Here is a 27,507-nt window from a genome sequence, read left to right as displayed (position 1 = left end):
TTGAAAATAATGACAGGTTTAGACGGAAAGAGCGTTAGGCGTGCTAAAGTATGACTCTGATAGCAATGATGAAGTGTTTTTTTTTTGTAATTGTAATTATCAATATATCTGTCTGAACAGTCAGAACAGAATACTCTATAAAAGTTTATTGCATTCTTAAAGACAATAATAATCAAAACCAAGGAGTAAACTCAGGGAAAGCGGTCCGGCGCACATACAAAATTTCAATCCTGGTATCTTTGATGAGTTTATTTACAAACACTGGGTCGATGCCACTGCTGGTGGAGTTATTATTCCCCGAGTGTTTCACCAGGACAGTAGTCAGCACTTCAGTGTTGATAGAAAAGAGGGACGAAAGATACCAGAGGGACAGTCAAACTTATAAATCGAAAACAAACTGACAACGTCTGGCTAAAAATGAAAGAAGACAAACAGACAAACAATAGAACACATGACACAACATGGGAAACTAAAGAATAACCAAAAACTAGGGGTGATCTCAGGTGCTCCAGAAGGGTAAGCAGACCCCGCTCCACAAGTGGCACCCGTGTTGACATGAAATGGTCATAGTTATAAACTAACTGTTTACAAAACGTTGAATTTTTTTTAAATACTTAGGCTTTTCTACCTCAAGAATAGATTACCGTAGCAGAATTTGGAAACATTTTGAGGAAGTCCTCAATGCTTTTCAACTTCGTACTTTATTTGGCGTCACTGATGAGTCTTTTGTAGGAGAAACGAGCGTCTAGAGCATATACACATTTTAATTCTGGTATCTATGATGAGGGTTTTTTTTTTTATTATTAAAGGTTGTTTCATTTAGACCACGGATCCAATTGTGAAGACATTTGACAGTTAGAAGATTTGAAATTTTTTAATAAACTTAACTTTTAATGATTTCTCTGATTACGTTGCAGTGACAATTTCACCCTTAAATTTCATTATCAGTATATAAATAAAAGGCATCAGTAGTTTACTGATTATCAAATGTCAGAAATGCTCAAAGGTGATAAAAATCAAGTTAAAACAGCAAGAAATGAGCAGTTAAATAGAAAAAAAACTCGTTTTCTTCTGTTTTTGAAGGCACGTTCAAGATTGTTTGACCTACCTGCCAAATTGTGTGCCTATTCTCTAAACTGTCAAAGACCATAACAACTGAACGACAAACCTGATGATCGTCACATTGAAATTGATCTCTATGTTCTCATCAGTAACATCATACTAATCAGTTTTTAAAATTGGTTTGACCTTTCATAAATTATTTCTTGAATCGACTGAAAGTGCAATTTTAGACTACATCAAGGACCATAACTCCTGAACGACAATAGTAAAAAATGTTTATAATGATCTTCGACGCCATTACGTATTTAATAAATACATATTGAAATTTGAAAAGCATCGGTTGAACAAATTATACGTTACAGCACAGAAACGACGTAAAGTGCAATTTTCTTTATAATATGGCATAAATAACCAATCAACATTCAAGTTTACCAAAACTAAATGTCAGAGATAAGTCAGGAGTTTAAAATAAACCAAAACTAAATGTCAGAGATAAGTCAGGAGTTTAAAATAAACCAAAACTAAATGTCAGAGATAAGTCAGGAGTTTAAAATAAACCAAAACTAAATGTCACAGATAAGTCAGGAGTTTAAAATAAACCAAAACTAAATGTCAGAGATAAGTCAGGAGTTTAAAATAAACCAAAACTAAATGTCAGAGATAAGTCAGGAGTTTAAAATAAACCAAAACTAAATGTCAGAGATAAGTCAGGAGTTTAAAATAAACCAAAACTAAATGTCACAGATAAGTCAGGAGTTTAAAATAAACCAAAACTAAATGTCACAGATAAGTCAGGAGTTTAAAATAAACCAAAACTAAATGTCAGAGATAAGTCAGGAGTTTAAAATAAACCAAAACTAAATGTCAGAGATAAGTCAGGAGTTTAAAATAAACCAAACTAAATGTCACAGATAAGTCAGGAGTTTAAAATAAACCAAAACTAAATGTCAGAGATAAGTCAGGAGTTTAAAATAAACCAAAACTAAATGTCACAGATAAGTCAGGAGTTTAAAATAAACCAAAACCTGCTACATTTTATAATATATATCATTTTTTATTCAAATATAATTATATTTCTATAATACAAATTCATTCTTTATAGTCACACGTTCATATACAAGTTTAAAAGTGTAATACTGATAATTAATGGTCTAAGTACTTTATAATCATATTTTAAATGTCATTTATAAAATGACAGTTTATTCTTCAAATAATTTTTTTTTAAGTCTTATTTATTTTATCTTTCATTATTGGAAATGCATAGCAATATTTCAATAATTCTTTCTGAAATACATTTTTGGTGGTTTTACTAATGATGCACTATAGATCTTTTTGTTGTGTTGGGTACTTTCTCTACGATCCGCTTTAGAATGAAAATATTGCTGCCAAGTAAAAACATTCAGTTCTTTCATTTTCCGCTCTGTAGTTCATTTATGCACCTTTACAGTTTTCCTGTAAAATTAAAATGCATGAGCTATATTATGTGGATAACAATATGAAATAGTAAGTAAAATAAAAAAAAACGTTACCTATGGACAAAAGAAAAAAAACGAAAGGAAGAAGATGACAAACTAGTAGCTTTAACATAAGAGCGCCGTGTCGATTATAAAAAAATGGAATACAGCAATAAATTAATTCTGCATGAGTTAATAATATTTAATAGAAAGTTGAAATCAATATGAATTGAATCCTAGATATTGTAAAAATTTGAAAACATTTGATTGCTACAAGGAGTTCATGGCAATTGGGGTAAATTTTACCACTATGAATACAAGACGTATACTTGTATAACACAATTTATTGTTTTTTATCACATCAACTTAGTTAGAACACCTTCAATGAGATAGAAATAAAAATAACAGACAAGTCTGCATGTCAGGGGTCAATCTTCGTATAGAAAAACGCTCATCCAAAACAGAAAAATTAAACAAAAGTGATTTCTTTGTTATAATTCGAGCACCACCGATATGCCTTGTGTAGTCGAAAAGCGCATCTGATGCCATACAAAAAACAACAGTAAGACTGGTATATTAAATGAGTTGTGTTTCAAAGCAACTTGATGTCTTGCGTTCAGTATTTGTCAAACTATTGATTTTAAATTCACTGAGAACGCCATTAAAATATTTCGGGTACAAAACTTTATATTTATTAGGTAAACAATAGAAAAGGGTATTTCATGTAATTCATCAATGTTTCTTCTAATTTTATAAAGCTTGTCAATGACTTTTTTTATTGTACGTTTTGGGCGACAAATCTTAACGTTGACAAAGACGCTTAATATTCCATAAGACGGATGATTCCAGTTCCAAATGTATCCTGAAGTTAGAATAACAAATGTATGTTTCTTTCAAAACATGAAACAGTACAAAACAGGGGACACATTTTATTTTTCATTTAGGAATTCAGCGTAAACAGTGGTTTTTATACTTATTCATAACTTTTCATGAAAAAATTCTAAACAGTATTTAACCTCTGGTATTTTGTTGTTGTGTTTGTATGAAAAAATATAAAACACAGCTTTCTAAACAACATAAAATTGATATTCTTGATAACAAAAATATATCTTAGGTCCAACTTTACTAAGGTTCGAATTGCTTAGTCTTTAGTTTTCTATGTTGTGTCTTCTGTACTATTATTTGTCAATTTGTCTTTTTATTTTTAGCCATGGCGTTGTCAATTTATTTTGGATCTATGAGTTTGACCGTCCCTCTAGTATCTTTCGTCCCTCTTTAACTGACAAATTCATAAGAAAATCTTTTTAATTGATTTTACCTGTTCACATAGTTACTTCCCATTCAAAATATCCTCATCCTTATCTGTACCCGGAGAACAAACTGTCATGTCTATTCCTTTCTCAGCAACTTTTCTACAAAAATAAATCAAAACATATATCAAGATTAAGACATAGTCATGTATGATAATTCATTAGAATAACCTTTTAATCGATGTAACATGAAAACTTTGAAAATAATCTGAATACAATTAGTGCCCAGTCTGATCGCAAGTAAAGACATTTTTTGTGTATATATTTCCAAGATCAAGGTTGCGTTAAGGTATGGCAAGTCAAAACCGCGTATTATAGCTACATGGTAAAAACTTTGTGTTCATTGCAATAGTGAGTTAACACATTGAGCATATCTGACGAAAGTAAATTATGAAAAACGCTATGGACACAAGACATTTAATAGGTGTTGTTCTACAGTTTGATTCATATTTTATTACATACAAAACCTGGATAGTGCTCACCCAAATTGCTTTTTAAACCATTAACTATTTTCAACTCATTTGGTCCCCAGGACAGTAAAATGCTGCTTATTTTAAAACTAATACTAAAACTCATTTACTAATATATATTTAGTATTCCATTTATTATTTATTTTAAAATTATTTTGTATAAACATTGAAAAATATGTTAAACTGAATTCTACATTATAAACTTGTTAAAAACAAATATTTGCTATTTCATCTTAAAAGTAAATATTTGTGCATAATATGGATGACCCTATGATTTTGAAACGGGCATTAAAAACATCAGCTTCACCTTTCCCATAATAATCATTTCATAACACTGATCCCAATAACACAATACACTCACAATGTTTTAAAACAGGTGAAAATCATAGACATTTGAATGATTCATCATTATAAATTTAAATTCTACATTAACTACATGTAATTTTGCACAGTTGCAATATTTAAGAGTTATAATGTGAGAATAATTTTTAAATTGATTCGTCATACATTTTCACTAATTTGCTGCACCAATATTATATTAATGATATATATTACCTCTTTTCAGGATCTGTTACATCTTCCATTGTCTGAGGTAGAGGCTTCCCTGAAGTTTCTGGCAGCAACAAGGCTAAAGCACCAGAGAATATAGCTAATCCACCAAATAGAATTAAAGGTAGTGGTCCCCAAAATCTGTTAAGTTCTAGTATTTGTGGAGCTAACATTCCACCTATCCTGGCACACATTGAAGACACTCCCATGCCAATATTTCTAAATTTGTAATAATAAATTATAATATTTCAATGTGAGTAAAGTATATATATTATAATAAGATTTCTCACATTTGATATTTGTGTATTTGATGTATTTAAATTTGTATCTATATCTCCAATAGCCCTTTCAGTGTTGTTAAAATTATAGATTATTTGTGAAACATTTAATGACACATATTGTATGCATATGGCTTATTTTACAAAACAAAAAAAACGTATGACTAAAGTTGGTATTAAGATAAACATAAGAATGGCCTATGTGTATTTATATCATAAACAGTTTTATTTCTCTACAGAAAACAATCTCTTAACTACTTGATAAACAGAATATTGCTCTGACCGTGATCAAGGTTAAATTGAAACAAATGATTTCATATTTTACCCAACCTTTCGTCATACAATATGAATTTCCTCTATGCTTTATTCAAAGTGTGTATCAAATTGAACAAATGATTTCATATTTTACTCAACCTTTCGTCAACCCATATGAATTTCAAATTCAAATTGTGTATTAAAAATGAAAACAACACTTTATATATTGAATGCATTCGAGGCCATGAATGTATAAGAACCTAGACAGTTGAAGAGAGGCCATGAATGTATAAGAACATAGACAGTTGAAGAGCTTCACGTTCAAAATTAACCTGAAAATGATAGCTAACTCCAACTAAAGTCAATTTCGTATGATGGAGTTGAACCTTATTTTCTAAAGAATTTATAAAAAAAAATAGCTTTTGATTTTGTCATTTGATTATGGACTTTCCGTTTTAACTTTTCTTCGAAGTTTGGTATTTTTGTTATTTTACTTTATGTTATAAATCATGTCAATATCTGTAAATAAAATTGCGGATTGTTGACATGTACAACAGTTAAATAAAATTGCGGATTGTTAACATGTACAACAGTTAGAAGTTAATCATTTGCAAATTCAAGTGTTGAGTTTATTGTGTGATAGAGTATTATGTTTTATCACCAGAATAGGGTTTGGTGAACTTTTTAAAAACTTAATAGCAGTATAATTTTGAATATACAGGTTGTAATTAACATCATATACATGCCCAGTGACAGCCTTTCAGCAACAACAAAATATAGTGAAATCGATGGGCGTGAATTCGCCTGCGTCATGAAATCAATGCTTCCGACAAAGATTTGCAATCGACTCATATAGATTAGATTAAATATATTACGTAGGTTTATCTTTAAAAATATGGTCGGGAAATTTTCACACATACTGATAAAATATGTATGTTTGAGAACATATAGCATGCCTGTAGCAATCTAATTACTTGCCTGTATAGCTAAGTCGTGTGGTATTCACATTTACCAGCTAATACAAAAAAGAGAATCTCCCAGTTCAACCGAGTTATGCCATTTTCGTTTAAAGTCACAATATAGTGTAGAAATATGTTTTCAGTATTAACAAACAGATGAGCAATCATATTTATACATGCATGATTATTTACCTGACAACTGTAGGGAATACTTCAGCTGCCATCAGATATATTATGGCATATGATGCTGTTATACAAAACTTTCCTATCATTGCTAGGGTTATTTTCAGTGGAATCATTTCTGAAGATAAAAAGCATTGACAGTTGTTCAAGCATTTGCAAACAGTCGCCTATGTGCGATTATTGACAATTTGATCAAAGAGAAGCAACCACTATTAAATTCATTGTTTATACGATATGTACACGGATAAAATCATCTAATGATTTGTGTATGATGAATCAAGATATGTGTGAGATGGTTATAAGAGATTTATTCAATACAAAAACAAAATTAGATTGTCTAGGTTTTCATTCAGTAATATATTCTTCCGATACATGATACCTGATCCGTCAATCAATCATATGTAGATTATGTTTACAAGCCTATCAATACTTTAATGATGGTTTATAAATCGATCCATTCATTTGGCGATTTATTTGGTTATATACTTGACATATGTTTATCCAATTGATTGGTTTACATTACTTATTTGTGTTTTTAACTATATAGCTCTCGCACGGTCGGTCTGCAGTGTCTCTGATACGGTGTCCAGTTACACAAAACATTATACACATCAAATGATTTACTAGTAATACTGATCTTATATCTAACAAGCTAACAGACATGCACAAACACATAGATCGTATTACAACGAACATAAACAGTAAAATGTCAAAAAATAAAAGTAAGTCAGGTAATTGATATTATTTGGGGATCTAATTTCGGTAAGCAATGCAATCTATATCATATTGAGTAGGTATTTTAATAAAGCAAGACAACTCTATGATAGTCCAATCACATCGAAATACTTAAAAGTTTTGATTGTTCCTTATATGTACCAAGCTTTCTGTAATACTAGTAATTCTATTAGTTATCTTATGTCTTTATTCAGTTATGTTATGTGAATATATTTGACTGCAGTTTTTTTTTTCTCGAGTTATATTTGATTCGGATTTTTTTGCACGAATTTTGTCTTCACATGTTGTGTTGATCATATGGCATTGGATGGCTAACGGTTGAATGTGAAGTCCCAGGGGCGGATTTAGGCGGGGGCGTGGCGGGCGTGCGTTTAACAGAACCAATGTGATTACTAATATACTGACCTATGGTTTATCTATAAGTTCTATCATAAATATGGTATACTTCAAAGAAAGGTGTCAAACGCGGTACTGCGTTTGATGACACATATCATAGGCTTTAATTGGCAGTTAAAGTAAAACAATTTATAAATTATAAACAATTTCTTTGATAATCGAAACTCCAAAACATCACTAACTCAATTTCCAACGAAGTAGGTGAAAGTGCCCTACCCGCGGTTGGTTGGATATTTCATCATTGCACAGCGAAGAAAACAGTCAAGGTAACTGGTTAAATTCTTTCTTAATGAAAGATAAAATACTGGTTCAAGCGAAAGGCTAGTTTTCATTAATTTGTATCAATATTTAATGTATATGTATCAATATATGTTTCTCACTTAATTGCAACCTGTAAAGTTTGCCGAAGCATGCATAAACAATCAAGGCTCCAACTCGTATTTCCGTATTACATATAGGATCCCATGAAAATAAAGATCTCATTTTGAATTTAGTGGTTTGCTGTAAAAAAAATGTACATAAAAAGTTTGGCACGACCTCCGAAAACAACAAAAAATAATAATAATAAAAAATTGTGAAAAGACAATGAAAAATCGCTGGCAAAAGTAGACCGTTTTTTTTTTTAAATCTAATATTGGTCAGTTGAGCTATTGTTGAGTCAATGAATTGAAACTCGCACATTTCTTGTTAATTATGGTGATTGTAGATTGACAGGGGTGTATTTATGCGGGTTTAGCTTGAAACTTTAATTTCTCGCTTATTTTAACACAAAATATTCGCCACGTTTTGCTTGCCATGCAAGATATCTACATTGCACCCTCTTTAGAAGAATATTACAATAATTTCGATAATTATACCTCAAAATTTTTTTTAACATTGCGCCCCCCCCTAATCTGAAATCCTGGATCCGCCCCTGAGTCCATACCATATAATAGCCCCTCTTCATTTACTTTTCTTATAAATTATAATTGGTTATCCATTGTGAGTCTCACTCTTTCTAAATTTTGCCATTTATATTATCTAGTGTGTATATTGCCGAATGATAATGATCAAACGAACGAAAAGAAAACTTGCAGAAAGACCTCTGCATGTATTCACAATCCCAGGTAAAATTGCAGCAATAAAGACTACAAATGCAAATGGTGTTCATCAAACTTATCATGCAGTGCACATATCTGATTTTGGACCTTAAATTCATGCTGTTGGACTAAAAACGATCTGATGAACTTCTTCCAGTTTGGCGCAAATTTCAAACTACATTTCATTTTATAACGTTTTATTAACTAACCTATGAACCCCGATGCTATACATGCACCACCTCCTACGACCATGGTGGCAAATAATGGTCTCCTCCTTCCTAAAGGATTTAACATTAATATACACATAATATAGGCAGGTATCTCTACAGCACCAGCAATACAAAAGTTAATGTATGGATCACCTCCTAAGTTATCTGTTCCTAGTGACAATCCATAATACAACATGGCATTTACTAGCCTGAAATCAAATGCAAGACTCTCTTTATAATCCATATGTTACTTTTGTTTGTTTTTATAGTGATTAATATTGTAACACAATGCTGACTGCTGTCCCCCTTTTTTGACAACTTTACCTATTATCAATGTAATAGAATTTGTCATATAAGTGAGAGGTTTAGCTAGCTATAAATGAGAGGTTTAGCTAGCTATTAAACCATGTTTTATCCACCATTTTCAACATAACAAAATGCCTGTACCAAGTAAGAAATCTGAAAGTTGTTATCCATTCGTTTGATGTGTGTGAGCTTTTGATTTTGCCATTTTGATTAGGGACTTTCCGTTTCGAATTTTCCTTGGAGTTCAGTATCTTTTTGATTTTACCTTTTGGTATCTGTTCCAATCACCTAACAACATATCCTCATTAAATTTGGACACAAAATAGAAAAATGGATGTCGCTTCTATAAAGTAACGCTAAAAGTTCAAATCTTTCGGGATGTGAACCTGTACATCCTATTTTTTACTTCATGGCGTCACAATTTTTACCCTGGTATCTATGATGAGTTTATTTCATACAAAACCTGTCTTAACCGTTCGTTATTTGATTAAAACTAGAACACACCCGTGATATCGCGGGTCCGTGACTGAATTAAAGTATATAACTATGCGCAAGCCTTATTTTAGTATTAGTTCTGTCATCTGATAAAGTCATGCCGATTATAAGATACACAATGTTCTCTGCTTTCAAATCTTTCTGTTAGAACCCGTCGAACTGGAACTTATCAATTATTGGTAATAATAATTATTTGGAAAACAAAAGGTCCTGGAATGGAGTTTTTTTTAATCAACAGCATTGTCCTATATTAGTTATAAATAGATTTGAATTCTTTGATTCGCTATTTTACGTCATGCCCGCTTACAAATTGAAACTTATTTTTAGTCCAGATTTTTAGTATTCGTATTGTTATCTTAGAAAGTCTTACGGATTAAAATACTAACAATTTGACAATTAAGTAGTTTCAACCCTGTGATTATGACCCGTGTATATAGCATATTAATCCCGAATACACCGTTTGGTGGTGCGCCTGTCAGATGCGGAACGTACAGATAGGGTAATAGGTAACAGGTGATAATACTATTGGTATCGGTATCGGACTCGACCCGGAACTTCCTAATTATTGGCAATATTAATTACGTGGAAAACAAAAGGGCCTGGAGTGGTGTAATTTTTAATCTACACCTTTGCACTATTTTAGTTGTATACAAAGTTGAATTCTTTGATTCATCGTTTTTACGTGATGACGGCTGACAAATTGGACCTCGTAATTTTAGTATTATAGATATGTTATGTATGCTACTAAATAGTATTGCCTGATTGGAGGAATATAACAAACACACATAATTGACTGTTGTATAATATTATAGTCACCTACGCTAGTTCTGCAAAACAAATGCTTCATATCAGATTTGCAGGATGTATAATACACAGATACACCAGTTTACAATGGCAACAATAATTCCTAGAACACACCGTAAGATGTTGAGAGCGCAATGACTTTTACACAATGAAAAACGCAAGCAGCTTCTCTATGAACTGTTCATGTGTGACCTGTTCTAACTAGCTGTGCCCCTTCTTTCTAGTTTCAGTCTAAATGTCTAATATGTCTTCCAGGTATACACACTTTGTAGAACCTGCTTATTGGATATTTTTTTTTTTATTTTTCTAATTGTCCTGATGTAATATATTTTCTGATGTATGGTGCAATTATGCTACGAATACTACAATATAGCTACTCACCAATTAAACCAAACATTTAGAGATAAAAATATCATCCCAGGTCGACACAAGTCAATAAGTGTATATCTTCGTCCTGTAGTTTCTGTTTCAGATTTGTCGTCTGACTTTGTTAGGTCTTCAAGCATTTCCTCATTGATATCAACCTTGTTAGTGTCGGCTACTTTTCTGACTATATTTTTAACTTCCTCTTCTTTGTGTTTGGATAACAACCACCTAACCGACTCTGGTAACAACCTAAAATAAATATAATTATATAACATGGAATTTTACTCATTTTCAGTTGGTTATTTACAGCTAACAACTGTTTGTTGTGCATTAAAAAAACAAAAATCATAATATGTGTGAATATACACGAATTAAAATTTTATCGGGATATGATCCTCTCTTGATTTGTGTTTTACTTGGTGTTGCATACGAAGACGTGTGCTTTCGAGCCTCAACTAGTCGGTCATTATAAAATAAATTTGTCTGAATTCTCTCAATTCACTGCTACTCGTTGCTGGTACATCAATTAAAATTGGTACCGTTAATGTTATTACATAACTCGCAAATCTGACCATATAACGTTATATGAATGTATAAACACTAATATATGAAACAAACAAGTAAGCATTTATGTATACATAGAATTGTAGGTAAACGTCAACGAGACATCAATAAAACGACAAGAATAACCATAAGACAACTAAAGTAAAGTGCATATGGTCTCTCGTTGCTTACATCTTCGTCGTTTGTTTCTGGTGGATAGTTGTCTCATTAGCAATCATACCACATGTTTTCATGTTTATATTCAGATTACATTTAGGAAAAGATAAAGAAAACCGCGAATGATGAGTTAACTCGAAATACTTGTAATATTCTTATTGGAAATATTGTATGACAGTGGAATATAAATCTTTAGGAAATACCAAAGGGGGAATTAAAAACCACAAATGGTAGAAAGACAAACAACACAATGGCCAACAGAAAGACAAAGCGAACAATCAAACACACAACTGTTATCAAAACGCTACCTGATATCTCTAAATATAGACAATTTGTCCAAAGAGATAACAAACTTAAAGCAAAATACACTTAATCTGCTTCATACAAGTATTTACCAAATATAAGGGACAAATAACACAACCGGAAGTGTAATGGCCAATTCAATATATCTCCAGTCTCTGATTCCATATGCAAGGACAGACAAGGTCATATAACCAATACTGTAAAAAGACTGGACCAGGAATCCAGCTACTAGACGGTAGGATGGACCAACTAGCTCAGTACCTGTAAAAACATATTCGATAATAAAAAGTTTACACAAAAATACCGTAGCTTCCATTCAAGTCATGAATCAATTACTGCAACCGATTTAAAAAAAAAAAGAAAAGCATGAAAGAAAACCCATAATGTCCTATGACCCATTTATTTTATTTTATTATTCATTGGGGGGATGAACACCGATATCATTACTGGTAATGCACAAATTGCATGTTCCCTTACTAATCATTATACAAAACAAGTAGCTTTCTTTTTAAAAATAAAAGAAAAGAAATACGTGAACCTAAGATCGCTGGTCACCGAAAGAGAGTTGCTGAATTGGTGTTTGCTTTTGAACTGAAATAATTGACTGTGAATATAAGAAGATAATGATGATGTTAAATCACCTTTATTAAAACTATGTGATTGGATGTACATTCTTGCACAAGTCAGTTGAAAGCAATGCTGGATAGTTGTGATTATAAAAGTGTATAATACAGCTACTCTTGGAATATACATTTTAAAACTCGGCTATTTTATTCATTACCTTGGAATATACATAATTTTTTCATAACCCTTTTACAAATCCCAGTTTCTGAAAACAAGATGTCTTATGCAAATTGCACAAACCAATAGCAATATAAATTTAACCACTCAGTTTGCTTTATAACTTGGATGCATTTATTTTATCTGTCATATCTTTTGCATAGATGCCTTCAAATTCTCAACTCATTATTGAAGCTGTATGAACTCATGGTAGATGTATAATAGATAAATTTAATGCGAATTTGCAATGAGGATTAATGAACACAACTTTCTCGTGAATAATTAGAAATTAAACAAAACTATATATATTTGCTATTGCTTATACACAATTACCTAGTGTGAACGTCACCAGAAACAATCCTGTCTGTGCTGCACCTTGTAAAATGTAAAACGGAATGAATACATAGAAATTCGGTGCTGCTGCGGCTACACTTCCAACTATCAATAGCATCAAAAGGCATGTAAATAATGTTGGTTTCCTACCCAATCTGAAATAATATTTCAAGAAAAGACAAGATGTTTACGCACATTTATTTTGTTTAACAATGATTTATATGTTTGGTGTTATAAACAAACTTTCCAGTTTTTTGTCAACATAGGTTTTAAAAAGATTTCGTCAAAACGTGTACACATTTTTATATTAAAAAGGTTGAATTAGTATATAAAACATACACATACAAAAAATAAAAATGAGCTTTATTTAACGCTTTTATATAAATAGTCATCGCTATATGTCTTTTTGTTAATTTTGTCGTTGGATTGTTGCCTCATTCACTTTAACATTACACCTCTATTTGTGCATACATGTAGACAATTTGTGTAGTGCAAAATCATCAGATATAAAACTATTCCCTCTTTTTTTGCATGTGTGTGTGTTTGTGGCTCTGTATAATATTAAAGCTTAATAATTAAAGCACAGAGCAGACGTTTAAGCGATTAAAATGTATTCTTACATGTCTGACAACTGCCCAAAAACTACAGCCCCAACTAAGCGACCAAAGAAATACAGCGTCTTAGATGTACTACGCAACCAGTCTTTGTCACACACCAAGTCAAACTGAAAATATAGAGCATATTCAAATGTTTTGTACCAAGTATCTGTCAGGTGCAACTGACTCAAGGTCGAGCATGTCCGGATAATAACTGTTTACCATACGGAATTCGAATATATACCTAAAGACTTGAGAACATTATAGTTCAGTTTAAAAACCATGAGCAATAGTAATTAATCAAAAAAGAATAGAAAAGAATCATCGGTTCTGCAATGCATCTGTGTTTGAATGTCAAGTAAAGTTACGTATTGTTAATTGCTTGAAAATTAAAACTGGAGGTTCTCGCCTGTATCTACTGTAGTTTTCGAAATCATGTTTGGTTTAATTTGGTCCAATTGTTTAATTTAAAGCGGAATATTTTTGAAAAAAGATAACAAAGATTACCAAAAAATTGCAGAAAATGAATATATAGGGCAGTTACTCCTTAAAACTACCAATTCAGGGCAACAACCCAACAAGGGGTTGTATTTTGTCTAAATATTTAATGGACAGATAGATCTAAGCCTAATTAACATTTTACCCAAAGTCACATTTGCACTTAGCGCTTTATTTTCAGAGATATAAGCCCAAAACTGTTACAGTATTTTATCCCTATGTTATATTTGTATTCATGGCGGCCATGTTGGTTAGAAGGCGGTAGTCATCGGACACATTTTTTAAACTAGATACCCTATGATCATGATGATGATTGTGGCCAAGTATGGTAAAATTTGAATAGTTTCAGAGGAGAAGATCTTTGTAAGATTACAAAAATTTACGTAAAATTGTTAAAAATTTACTTCAAAGGGCAATAACTCCTTAAGGGATCAATTAACGATTTTGGTCATGTTGACTTATTTGTATATATATATCTTTATTCTCTTAAACCAAAGTACAATGGTACAGAGACATATATATACAAATAAATTAACACAGTATAAATTTTAAATACAAATGTAAAATAGAGACATAAAGTAATTAACCAGGAGATTCTAGGCATTTAATAATAATTTTTATAAACTTGCTCAGATTGTTTAGTTCAGACGGGTTGCTTCTATTCATGAGACCTTGAAATTTTAAAATATTTGGTCTGTTTATAAAATGTTTCTTAAGTAGCAATGGTCTACTATCGTCCATTGCCGAGCATTCTAAAATGTTATGGAACTCGTCGCCAATATCATCGTTATAGCACAAAGTACAAATACGATTTTCTCTCTGAATGTTTTGCCATCTACCAATTTCGATAGGAATTTTTGTGTTCAAAGTTCTAAATCTACAAAAAGAAGCAATGTTTTTGTCATCTAAAATATGAAAGTAAGTTTCGAAATTTATACTACTTTAGAATTATAATTATTTATAATTTAGAGCTTTTGGAGAATTCTATACAGTAGCATACCATGTCTGTCTGAACTGGTCAGTTAATCTTAATTTAACAGTATCATGCAACCAGTTTTTACTTATAAAATATTTAGCGTTCCATATATTTGATAGTCCACAATTATCAAGCACAGATATTACATTCTTAAACCAAGCTAAATTTCCATTATAACCACCAGTAACAAAATTGTATAGAATATAACAGGAAGTTTCTTATCTTCTCCAGTTACAAGCTTTTCCCAATAATTAATAGTACGTAATTTAATAAAAAAAAAATATCCAGTGGGAATCGGTCAAGTTTCCCATATATCATAAAATCAGGCGTGGACTTTTTAAGACTAAGCAGTAATTTACAAAATTTTAGATGAACACGTTCTATAACAGATGTGTTACCCATCCCCCAGTGTTCCCACCCGTATAATAATATAGCCTTAACTACTTTATCAAATAATTCTAGCTGACTTTTAATATCTAAATTATGTAATCTCCCCTTTTTTAGAATATCGTACATAGCCCTTGTTGCTTTATCAGCTTGTACCTTGTTTGCTTTTGTGAAACTTCCTGTTCTAGAAAATAATACACCAAGATATGTGAATTCTTTGTAGGTCTTACTTTGCTGAACATTATTGCTGTTTACAGTTTATATATGTCTATAATGATGTATAATAAGATAAAGATAAAAACAAAAACTTCAAAATTTTCTTAAAATTACCAATTCGGAGGCAGCAATCCAACAAAGGGTTGACTGATTTATATGAAAATTTCAGTGCAGATCGATCTAAATCTGATAAACATTTTTAACCGATATCAGATTTGCTCTAAAATGCTCCAGCTTCAGAGAAAAGAGATCAAAAACTACGGTTTAACCCTATGTTCTATTTTTAGCCATGTCGGCCATAATGGTTGGCTAGCAGGGTCATCGGGATTCGGACACATTTTTTAAACTAGATACCCTAATGATGAATGTGGCCAAGTTAATAAAATGTGTGTCAGTTGTTTCAGAGGAGAAGATTTTTGTTAAAGTTAACGACGATCAATAGTACAATTGAAATGGGTACCGTATTGAACGCAAATCTATACTAAGATATCGTCTTTTATTTGATAACATATGTTACCTATAGATAAAATCTTCTATAAGTCAACTCAATACATAAATATTAGATAAGTGACATATATAGAATTACTTGTGTCTCATCAATATCATTTAATTTCAGGTCTTTTTTTTACTTAACAATCCAAGTAAACAGGTGAAAAAACTTAATCATCAAGGCTTTTGTAATACTAAATCAAATGAAAGGTATAAAGAAAAAGAAAACAGGGTAGAGAAAATAAACATAGGAGATGTTATCCTAGGAGTATTGGCAGCATTTAAGTAAGAAGAAAGAGTGAATAATATAATATTACACTTATCATTGTTTTCTATCTCTCTTCACTTTTCTGTCTTTTGACATAAATCCATATATATATATATTAATCTATGATGAAGGATATCTGTTATCCGAAATATTTATAAATAATTACATTTATAGTTACCTTTTTTTGTATTTGGAGTTGCTGTGTACACTTTTTAGGCGTTTATATAATTTATTTATTGTGTACATGTATCGTTACTCGTAACGATCCAAGACTTCATAAGTCTGTTTGACTTGTGTCTTATCCAATTTGTACTTGAACAAATAAAATATGTTTAAACTAAACGAAAATGCTATTCCAATTAAGCTATAATCGTCTATGCTGTTGAAGACAATTTTGTCAAATAAAAATTACAATTTTTACACGATGTTGGAAAATCTTTGAACAAGCAATGGATCATATATATCGATAAAAACCATATACATGATATATGAATGCAAATAAGTGATCATAGATGTAGTTGTCTTCAATATAACACATATTTATATACATAACATAAAAAAGAAGATGCGGTATGATTGCCAATGAGACAACTCTCCACAAGACGATCCCAAATGACACAGAAATTAACAACTACCGTATGGCCTTCAACAATGAGCAAAACCCATACCGCAAAGTCAACCATAAAAGGCCCCGAAATCATAAATGTAAAACAATTCAAACGAGAAAACTAACGTCCTAATTTAAACAAACCTGTGTAACAATGGTTGGTCCGTAAACCTCTCTTGAATAATCCCATTCTGTACATTTACTCTTTGATACTGTGCCATTATTTCCTTTGATCCCATCTAATGTATAATTTCCAGATAATATAAGTTTTGACGCCTCTCTCGCGTCATATATCTCACATTTTCCAGCGCTCTGAAGAAAGTCTTGAAAATCTTTTTCTGTTGTATTGCCAAAAATCGGATCGGAAACGTTCACACTTGGAACATGACACTTGTAGTCTGGTTTGGCGCCAACAAATACCATATTCATAGCATGGAATGCACATACTATAGCTACCAAACATATCAAAAACAGACGAATCTGTTGGTATCGTCCAAATTCTCCAAGGATTTTAAGTAAATCGTCAAAATGCATGATTCTTTGAGACCTTTCGCCAGGGTATTTGTTCCGTTTACTGTAATCATATCAAAATCAATATTTACACAAATAAATCAAATTTTATCAGAAGTCTTTTGAAATTAATCTGAAATGAGATAAAGTTTAAAACCATTTCCTGTTAAAAGTGTATTACTATCAATCCTATACTTGTATACGTATACAAGTTTGACAATTGTGACATTGCATATATATATGAATAGATGAAATCTAAAAGGTAATAATAAGTAAAACTTTTCTGTAATAATACCTACTTCAGCTTTATATTATATTTTAATCAAATAGGAAAACTTATAATATTCGAACGTGTATTCACGAAAGATTCAACATAACCATAAATATCATATCCCAAGGGTAGAGTAGCTTCTCCGGGTTAACCGTAATATAGCCTAATGTCTAGGCATATTATTATTACAAATTAATTTTTGAGAAACCAGCAGCGGAACCAGAACTTTTTATAAGTTGACTGACCTAAGGGGCCAGCTTCAGTCATGCTTCAGTGATTCCCTAGATATAATCAACAAACAATTTCCCACAAAAGGGGGAGGCACCCGGGCCTCCTGGCTCTCTGCATCCGCCTATGGAAACGTACATATTTGGCGGGTATACGACATGTACGCCGCCATATTCCAGAAGCACTCCAGGATGTTTTCATTCAGCTAGTTGTGTATTTTTTTTTATAACGATGCATTGATATGACCTTCAATTTACCTGTTAACTTTGCTTTGTCTTTGCCCGTTGTTTTTCTCATCTACGTGTCCGACGGGAGACAACTCGCAGTAAGACGGCCGCCGGAAATAACTAAAGCGGTGACCACTTACCCCACGAGTCCAAATAATTATGACTTCTTGAAAGGCTATTATGTTTTTTTTTTCTTTGATGCCTTACATCGACGTAGAAAAGGGTCAAAGCAAAAATTTAAAATAGCCTTCTGAGACGTCAAATTATTTAGACTATTACCCTACATGTCCACTTACCCTACTCTCCCCTACAAAAAGGCTAAATCATCGTGTTCTACATGCCCAGTCTTCATTTTCTGTGTTGTTATTTCGTGTATTGTTATCTTGTCATTGTTTTTCATTTTAGTTTGGGCTGAATTTTAATATTTTGCTTTTCCAGTACTTTTACCTTGTCATTTCGATAGGGATATAGATTTATTTTTCAAATAGAATTATCCGATTTGATCATGTGAAGATGATAAGATAGATGCCAGGAGGCAGTGCCCAAAAGAAAACCTCCGACCTTTGGTAGGAAAACTGAAAATCCTTCTCAATAAAAGATGTATGTATTGTAATAAACGACCTACCACATGCAGGGGCGGATCCAGCCATTTACAAAAAAAGGTGTGTGTGTTCCTAACCAAGGACAAAAGGGGTTAGGGGGTGTTCCAACTACATGTCCCCATTCAAATGCATTGATCGTCCAAACAAAATGCGGGTTCCAACCCCAGGACCCCCCCCCCCCCCCCCCGGACCCGCCACTGCACATGTGCGATTTGACTAATATTATCAGCGTTGACAGTTTATAGTTAGTAATACAGTAGTTCGACTTTTTATACCACCAAGGCTTCCAGTTGTTTCGAGGTAGCGTATATACTTTAAATGCAGATGGCCAAGTCAAACCATTTAAAGCACTTTTAAATAAGTAGTTACTGTTTTTTCCGCGTACGCAGCATATTGGAATAAAAGCAATGACGCCGTGTCGTATAAGTCATTGTGTCTCTTGGTATTATGACATGTATTCTTGTTGACTGTTACATTATGAACTACATGTAGCTCGATAAAAGTCACTTTCAGAGGTATAGTCCGTACGAAGCTGGGTTCCAGTCATATCACATGGACATATCCCGTCCTGATATGCATGTAATACTTGTCACTGGACATTGAACACCAATCCATCATATATATATATATATATATATATATATAAATAACCGTTTATGTAATGTCTAAAAATAGCAACAATCAACATTCAATCTATTTAAGCGTGGATCAGTTTGTGAAAATAAACTGATACAGTTACTGAATTAAAATTATATAAATGTCTAAGAATATAACTCAAACACACTAGTTAAAACATTAAAAAGTTCTATTAGATCTTAAATAGAAATACGCAATATTTCGCTAAACAAATTAGCTTCATCAGCATGATCAGGCGTGTGCATCTTTCAAGGTGAAATCGGATGCATGACAAAAAAATATTTTTGTAGCTTAATCTATACAAGATTTGTGGAAGAGTAACATATTGATTGATGTTGCATAAAATATGTTTGTAGCTACAACTACATAATGTTGGAATAAAAGTTTAAATAGCACTCCATAGTTGGATTTTTCAAATATGAGAGCTAGTGTGCAATAAAATTCATTTTTGGATAGCTGAGTATTAAAATAGCCTTTGTATTGGGTTTATATGAACATCAAGGTTATTTAATGTATGTAATATAGGCTGTTTTCTGTATGACAGTCCGTATTTGCATGTCCCTACCATACATTGGTCCGGCAATTATTGTAATGGTTTTTTTTCGGTTTTTTCCAACTTCTTATCGCACGAACTTTGTGATTGGATTTTACGAAAAAATGAGGCGAAAGACACCCATTTTTTATTTGATCATTATGAAGATTTATGAAAACAGTTTCTAAAAAGGTATCACTCAAAGGCATTGAAATTCTAGTTTGATCCAAGTTTTGGGGGGATATGTGACATGTTCACCCCCCCTTTTTGCAATATTTTATGGTAAATAAATGCAGAATGTTGCCATAAATACGCATAAAAGGAATTAATTTTCACCCTTTTAACTTTTGAAAATCAAATCTATGGAGGATACTGATTACATACATATGCACATGTACAACACAAACAGTTAGGTTAATCCAGCAATAGGAGATGATAAAACATTTTGTGGCTCATTTTTAATTTTATTTTCTAACTGTGGAGTGCTACCTTTAAAACACATTTATAGATTTTCGATTAATTGTATGAATTTCTATAAATTAATTTGTATAATTTCAAGATAATTATGGTTTTGATTTGCTTTTAAATCTTTTTTCGTCTCTCTCATTGAGTCCATCAGGTCCAAGAGTTCGTAACTGGTGCATCCAAAATCTCTCTCTCTTTTGTCTTCCTTGTGTATCCCAATTTTGATTTTTCTCGATGATTTGAAATGTGACGTTTTCAAAATCATTATTCTCAATAAGACGACATAAATTACCGTTTATGTAACTATGTATATAAAACAAAACAATTAATACCAAAAACGCTATTCTATAAGAATAATTTATTCTAAAAATATTCAAGAAATTCATATAATTATATTGAATCATAATTGTTCATTTTCTCGTTTTCTTTCCTTAAAGTTATTCAAAAGCATTAAATTTTATGTGATGACCCTAGTATTTTATTTTTGTATTTAACTACCTGACAAATGTGTTTATTTTTTTTTAAGGATTTTACATAACTACATTTTTCAACAGCAAAAACATAATTATACAAAAGAGATACATGCACATATTTATACAGAAATGACAAATTAGATTTGCCATAAAATTGACAATATCATTAATTTTGTACACAGGTGTTATTATATGCGTCCGCAGTATTTTCTAGATTTACACTGATAGTACAGTCAGTGGCAGGCCGCTAATTAACATAGTAAGATGAAGACCCGGGGATGAAGATTGCTTTTAGAAATTGATAAGACTTGTATATTCTGATCTAGTGGCTACTAATGTCTTTCTACTTTGTTGTCGGGTTTTTGTGAGGGATGGTGTCTCTTTGACACATCCCCCCATTTCCGTTCTCAATTTTATTATTCAGCATCATCAACATAAATGTGATTTCTAATTTCATTTATAACTTGTAGTGACTGTACGACGAAAATAGACTCAGTGGTGTGTACTTTGTATAGATAAATAAATCAAAAGATAGCTGAAGAAATACACATGGTTTCACATTCATATCCGGAAACATTTAGTATTTTAAATACACCTAGATTTCATTGACTGTATCTGGCAATGTCTGGATATCCTGTATTTATCAAGCTTTTACATAACATAAAATCAAATTGCTGTAAGACTAGTTCTAACCTAAATCATCAACATACATGACATATATATCCTTATAAAATAACATCAACCTTATTTAAGACTTAATATTGGTATAAATATGAGACACAGCTAATAGGTTTAACAATCTCGTGTTGTATCCAACGCAGAAATGAATGGTTATGCCTCTAGAGTAATGCAGTTAAGCTTCCGTTTATAAACTCGTAAACTGCATCATGTGCATGGTCAGGTAGATCTGAACTTTCGAAATTAGAATTTGCAAATAAAAAGAAAACATTAGCAATTGCATATACCATGAATCATGATACGATACACAATGCTATCACGCTGGAACATGTGCTTTTCTAAATATAAATCTGTCAGACTGAAGTAAGATTTCCCCGTTCAAATAGCGTTCAATGGTTTGAAAAGATGCAAAACAAAGTATATATATACTATAATGTTACAAATACTTACAAAGTAGCGCAAATAGATCAAACAGTAGTGTTAGTGTACTACACAATAGAACGCATGTGCAGAAGAGAGATTAATTAATAATGTATTTACATGGCAACCGAATCATGCGATTAAAACTGTGTGAGTCAACCAGGCGGGATCGATCTGAACAATATATGATAATTTGATGGGACAAGATATTCAACTTTCAACCATTGACTCTATAAAGAATTTTAAACTTACCGGGAAAAATTGTATTAATTGAGGAATCATTAAATGGTTTTATCGGTCTCAAAAATAAAGTATAGTACCGTGGCTCAGAATAAAATAAGGGCCTGGTTAAGATTTTGTTATATCGGTTTTATTTCTATTGTGACTGCATACACTTCTGACATGCATTTTGTTGGAGATAATTGATGTGAAATGTAAATTACAGACTTCATTTTTAGTAAGGTATCATGGAACTGAAGTTGGAAAAAATCATACAAAAGGTGCTGTAATTAGTATTTTTAATAGAAAGCTATAATTCTTATATATATATATGCAAGCGTATATTATTTTCTGTAACAAAATTTGAATCATGATAGATGTATAAACCCTAAACCCTGTTCTTACATCTTTGGTTATACAATGCACCAGACCTTTAAAATGCTTTTATTCTAAAATATCCTGAATAAAATCCTTTTGATAAATACATTGTGTATACGAATTTAAGATTCACAAATAAATGAACATAATATTTGTTAACGTTTGACACAAATTTTTAGTTACGAAAATACGCGAATTTGATTCCTAAGTAAATTTTGAGCAGAAATTGATTTTATATTATATTTTTTTCTAGAACAGAATATATATTTTCAAGTAGAGTTCACGTTTTATCGAACACATGACCAATATTTATATTTATTAAAATGTAGTGGTTAAATATACAATACATACTTACGCTCAATTTCCGAGCTGTAACATATTTTATTGACGAAAAAAATTAATATCAACAAAAGTATATATCAAGCTTGAAATAGGTACAAATGAATTATATGTTTTCCGATAATGTAAAAAAAAAAATTAAACATTTTAATCACAAATTAATTGTCAGATTTACGGCTGTTATTCGGTATATAGAGAAAAATAATCGTGAAAGAATACCTAACGGTATAGCCAAGCATTGAGATCGGATCGTAAATGTAATTAAGTGAAAACATTAACTGTATTTTCAAAACGCGGGACAAATTCGAAGAAAAATACTATGTCTGTCAAAGTGATTCAACTTTCTCAATAATACTGTGTAATGAAATAAAGAAAATATGGAGTATTTTATGAGAAATCACAAAAGGCGCAAGACAAGTCTATTAGATTCGTTTAATAAAAACACACGTGGTCTATTGAACGTTCTGGTATAACGACTCTATACCAGAGCTTTCACTAACCAATTGCAATACTTGACCACCGTTAAGCTGGTTCTCGGCTGAATACCACACTTTTTTTTATCCCCTTTAATGCTGATAATAAAAAGTCAGCTGAGTTTTATTCACAGCTTATCTAGACTCGATGCTAGTCCTTCGCCAATCAGTACTGGATTTTATTTATTTTTAAAAGAGGTTTTTTTCTCGGTTCTTTCAAAATTTAATTCAAATATTACACTCTACTTAAACGTTCAACGTGTTATTTATTTGTTAAAAGATAATTTCCTGTGATACATTGTAAACAAAAAATGTTTAACTTCCTTGAGACTGTATATTTTAAGATTAAATCATTAGGATATAGCAGATGTTGAGTATAAAATTAAGAATGGAATGAAAACGGTGAGTGTGTCAAAGAGACAACAACCCTACCAAATAGCAGAAAACAGCCGAAGGCCACCAATAGGTCTTCAACACTGCGAGAAAATCCTGCACCCGGAGGCGCGCTTTAGCTGGCCCCCTAAAAATGTATATATCTGTGATGTGGAATGAAATGTAATACACAGCAATACGCACAGTAAAACACAATAAAAGAAGTCCGATTCCAATGTTAGATAAGGTAACAGAAGAAGCTAACCAAAATGACAATGGTGACCATAATTCAACAAAAGACTTTAAGGAATTACTGATATGCCAGTTCCAGACCTCAATTTCACTTATATTAAGCACGAACCAGAAAAAAAAAAGAAAAAGTTTCTGGAGGCCAAGATAGTATAGTAAAAACAACTAAAAGGGGCCTTAACAATATCTATCAGTCTAAATATTTTGGGTGAAGATAGATATTCTTAGGAAACTATCATCAACATTAAATGCCACCAAAGACAAATATATCTAGATTTATAAATATTTATTTGAAAATTTTACAAGAGAAAGCAACTGCAAAGGCTTTGACTTTGCATCAGCATATGCATTTTAAGGTACACTCGGGTTGTCACGAAACACACATTGAAATTCGTCTCATAAATCTTATTCTACCAACAGTGATACTATCGTTTTGCTTTTTTTTTTTTAAATATGAACAACTGAAAAATATGTCTTTCGATTTTAAAAATATTCATTAGTTTCAAGGTTCAAATATTATTTTAAATATAATTTTATTTGTTACAAGAAGAACGTGGGTAATGAAGTCATATTAGTACGTGTATACCTACCGGTCTATAAAGATGCATACACATGGTCGCCAGTTACCGATACATGTCACACTTATAGTTTTTATGTACATGTATGTTTTATAGATGTATATAAAGTTGTTAATTTACTTGCCTTTGTAAGTTATTCTGATTTCAGTGTACACCGATTACAGTGTACTGTGTGTGAAACATACTAGGTTACAATGAAGAATGACCTCTATCTTTTAAAGGGGCATTAGCTACGAGATATATAAAAAATCTAAAGTTTGATTGTTTTCTGTTCAATCAATAATGAAAGTGAAATAGTGAAATAACAATTCGCTTTTTGTAGCCAAAAAGGTTTAATTTTGGTAAATTACGCTAAGAAACATTGATAATTAGTTATAGTTATTCACTTGCAAGTGAATGAGTCGACCTTTTAAATCCGTATTCATGTGAACTTCAATTTAACCCCTAGCTAGAGATTGACAACGCATGCATTGTACGTGTACTGGATACTTAAAGAAAAAGAATGTCAACAATGAAAGTGAAACTACGGTAAATCCTTTGATTACTAATTCGATGCTCATAAAAATGTAAAATCATTCGTATACGGTTAAAAACAATGAGAAACATCTATTTTTAATCTATAACATAAAATCAAACAGACCTATAAAAATCCAATTGCACGTGTTGGTTTAATCTATTCATATCTTTATTTATGTTTACATCGCTTATATGGTCATCTGAGGTCAAATCGATAGTTAATTAGATGGCGTCTGGACTAAAATACACACGAAACGAACCTATATATTATCTATCCCATGCTCTGTAATCTGTTTATTTTAGACTTTTGATAGTTTGGATAAATGTTTTACATTGTTATAAATCAAATTTGAGTCAAATCGGTGATCATGAATTTGACAGCTAGTGCCCCCTTAACATTGAAGTTATATAAAATAAATGCGACGTGGTTTGATTACAAAATCCATATACCTATCCATAAAAAGAGCAAATTCGAGTATTGAATGTCCCCTTTGTATCTTCCGCCTCCGTTTGTCATCATAATATTTCTGTAGAACATACTAATAGTTCATTTCCATTAGGAGAGTATACACCACTTTTCATGTTAATTTACTAACAACATTTTGGAAGCAATTGAGATTAACAGTTTATCACATGCCCTTTTCAAATGTTTTGATATGTAGACAAAACGTTCGCTTGACGTTTAAATTATGATACGGTTTAAACCATAAGGTCGGTGCTACATCTGGTGGATTTTAGTGGCATTATCCCTGTATTTAGAACTTCATCAAATACCACTGATATGTGAGTATCTACTAATGTTCTGTTTATAAATGTTGAAACACTTAATTTTCTATCACAGAAATATGTGCCATTAGCAAGAAGTGTTTCAACTTTTTGGAGAATTGTTGGTTTTCATGATCTTCAATGACGTATTTGATTCTTCCAATTATTACATGGCTTACCATTTTACAGTGATTCTCTCCAAAAAGTTTCATTATACCCGATTCAAATAGCGAAGTTATTAAAGGTTTCAGAGTCAAAATGTGGATAGACAAAGTGCAATGTACACAAACCTTTCTTTATTTAGTTTGATGGATTTATGTCTTATAATGATTGCACAATGAAACTTTCTTTACTAAATCAAATTTTCAAACAGGAAAATGGTCGTCTGCACTGTCAATAAAAAAATTAACGACACCATCATTGGTGGTAGATGAGGTGAATGTGAAGTGTCTCTTACTGTAGAATTGGAGCAGGCAAAGGAATACAGAATGAGAAGAGGTTAAAAATGTTATCGGAATCCTAACCTCCCCTAACCGGAGACAGTGGTGTAACAGTGCAAAATAAGAACGCACTATAAAATTCAGTTTAAAAACAGTGCAAAATAAGAACGCACTATAAAATTCAGTTTAAAAAGGCCTAACTCATCGATGGATATAAATATAAATATACACCTTACAAAAACACAGAGGGGACGTGGCCGGGTACTTGTACATCCCAGCAACAAAACTTCGGGGCACTGAATACAGATCTGAGAGTGCTAAATATAACAGTAACTGACAACTTGTTCAAAGCCACACTTAATTCAAGATTTATTCACAAGTGATGTGAGTGTTTTTCATTCGGAGAATATGGCATTTGGATATTATAAAACATTTATGTGAATGAACAATACATAATAAGGTTCACAGTATGATCACTTTATACTAAAGCTATAGCTTTATATATAAGTTATTGCAGGACAAACATGTATGATACATGTTATTTTTGTAAACATTTACCTACCTGTTCATGGTAAACTTGATGTATATGGTCGTCCTTTACCTTTAGACTTGTACATGTATGTATGTCTTATAAAATCGTATGTATTATAATAAATTATAAGTGTTTGTATCATATATATGTTTATGTGATACTGTCGTGAATTCAGTTCACAATTGATTGCAACATGTCATTTATACATTCAATGTTTAACCAGGAAAAAAAATTGGAAAAGGTAGAAATAGAAGTTCAAATAATTTCTGAGATCTTTCAATATGTAAATATAATATACAAATGAAAAGGTAACCATGCAAAGAAGAAATTGAAATCACAACAAAAAGTTTAAAAAGAAACGAAGCTGCAGGCATCTATGGAATATATCGGTCAAGGAACATGGGTGTTAAAGATTAACCTAATAAGTAACTAATAAGTTTATCTTTCAAGTTTACTGCATTGTTTATTAAGATTTACCTCAATTTTAGAAATTCATGGACAAGATTTAAAACAGTGAGAGA

At 31.6% G+C, this 27,507-nt stretch overlaps 1 protein-coding gene across 3 annotated transcripts; it reads right to left on the bottom strand.

Moving 5' to 3' along the window:
• Positions 1–2,095: 2,095 nt before the first annotated feature.
• LOC139490697 (organic cation transporter protein-like) lies at positions 2,096–27,098 on the bottom strand. Of its 3 annotated transcripts, none has more exons than XM_071277623.1 (11): positions 27,017–27,098; positions 17,228–17,657; positions 13,667–13,770; positions 13,047–13,201; positions 12,026–12,194; positions 10,926–11,159; positions 8,940–9,148; positions 6,530–6,638; positions 4,852–5,064; positions 3,835–3,928; positions 2,096–2,514 (listed from the first exon to the last, which is right to left on the bottom strand). In XM_071277623.1, the coding sequence occupies exons 1-10, from the start codon at positions 27,022–27,024 to the stop codon at positions 3,847–3,849; spliced, it is 1,713 nt and encodes a 570-aa protein (XP_071133724.1). In that variant the 5' UTR covers positions 27,025–27,098; the 3' UTR covers positions 2,096–2,514; positions 3,835–3,846. The 3 variants fall into 3 exon arrangements, with proteins under 3 accessions (XP_071133724.1, XP_071133725.1, XP_071133726.1); XM_071277624.1 differs by lacking the exon at positions 27,017–27,098 and adding an exon at positions 22,156–22,270; XM_071277625.1 differs by lacking the exon at positions 27,017–27,098 and adding an exon at positions 18,350–18,399.
• Positions 27,099–27,507: the final 409 nt, after the last annotated feature.

This window comes from Mytilus edulis, chromosome 10, assembly GCF_963676685.1.
Source record: "Mytilus edulis chromosome 10, xbMytEdul2.2, whole genome shotgun sequence".
Taxonomy (NCBI): domain Eukaryota; kingdom Metazoa; phylum Mollusca; class Bivalvia; order Mytilida; family Mytilidae; genus Mytilus; species Mytilus edulis.
The sequence above is the reverse complement of the archived record's forward strand: the minus strand, read 5'-3'. Positions and strand labels throughout refer to the sequence as shown.

Excerpts from the sequence above, each read along its gene's own strand:
- LOC139490697 (XM_071277623.1), bottom strand. Across the intron at positions 13,771-17,227 it reads GACCAACCATTGTTACACAG|TTTGACTTGGTGTGTGACAA; the intron begins GTTTGTTTAAAT and ends CTATATTTTCAG. Across the intron at positions 5,065-6,529 it reads GTATTCCCTACAGTTGTCAG|AAATATTGGCATGGGAGTGT; the intron begins GTAAATAATCAT and ends TTACAAATTTAG.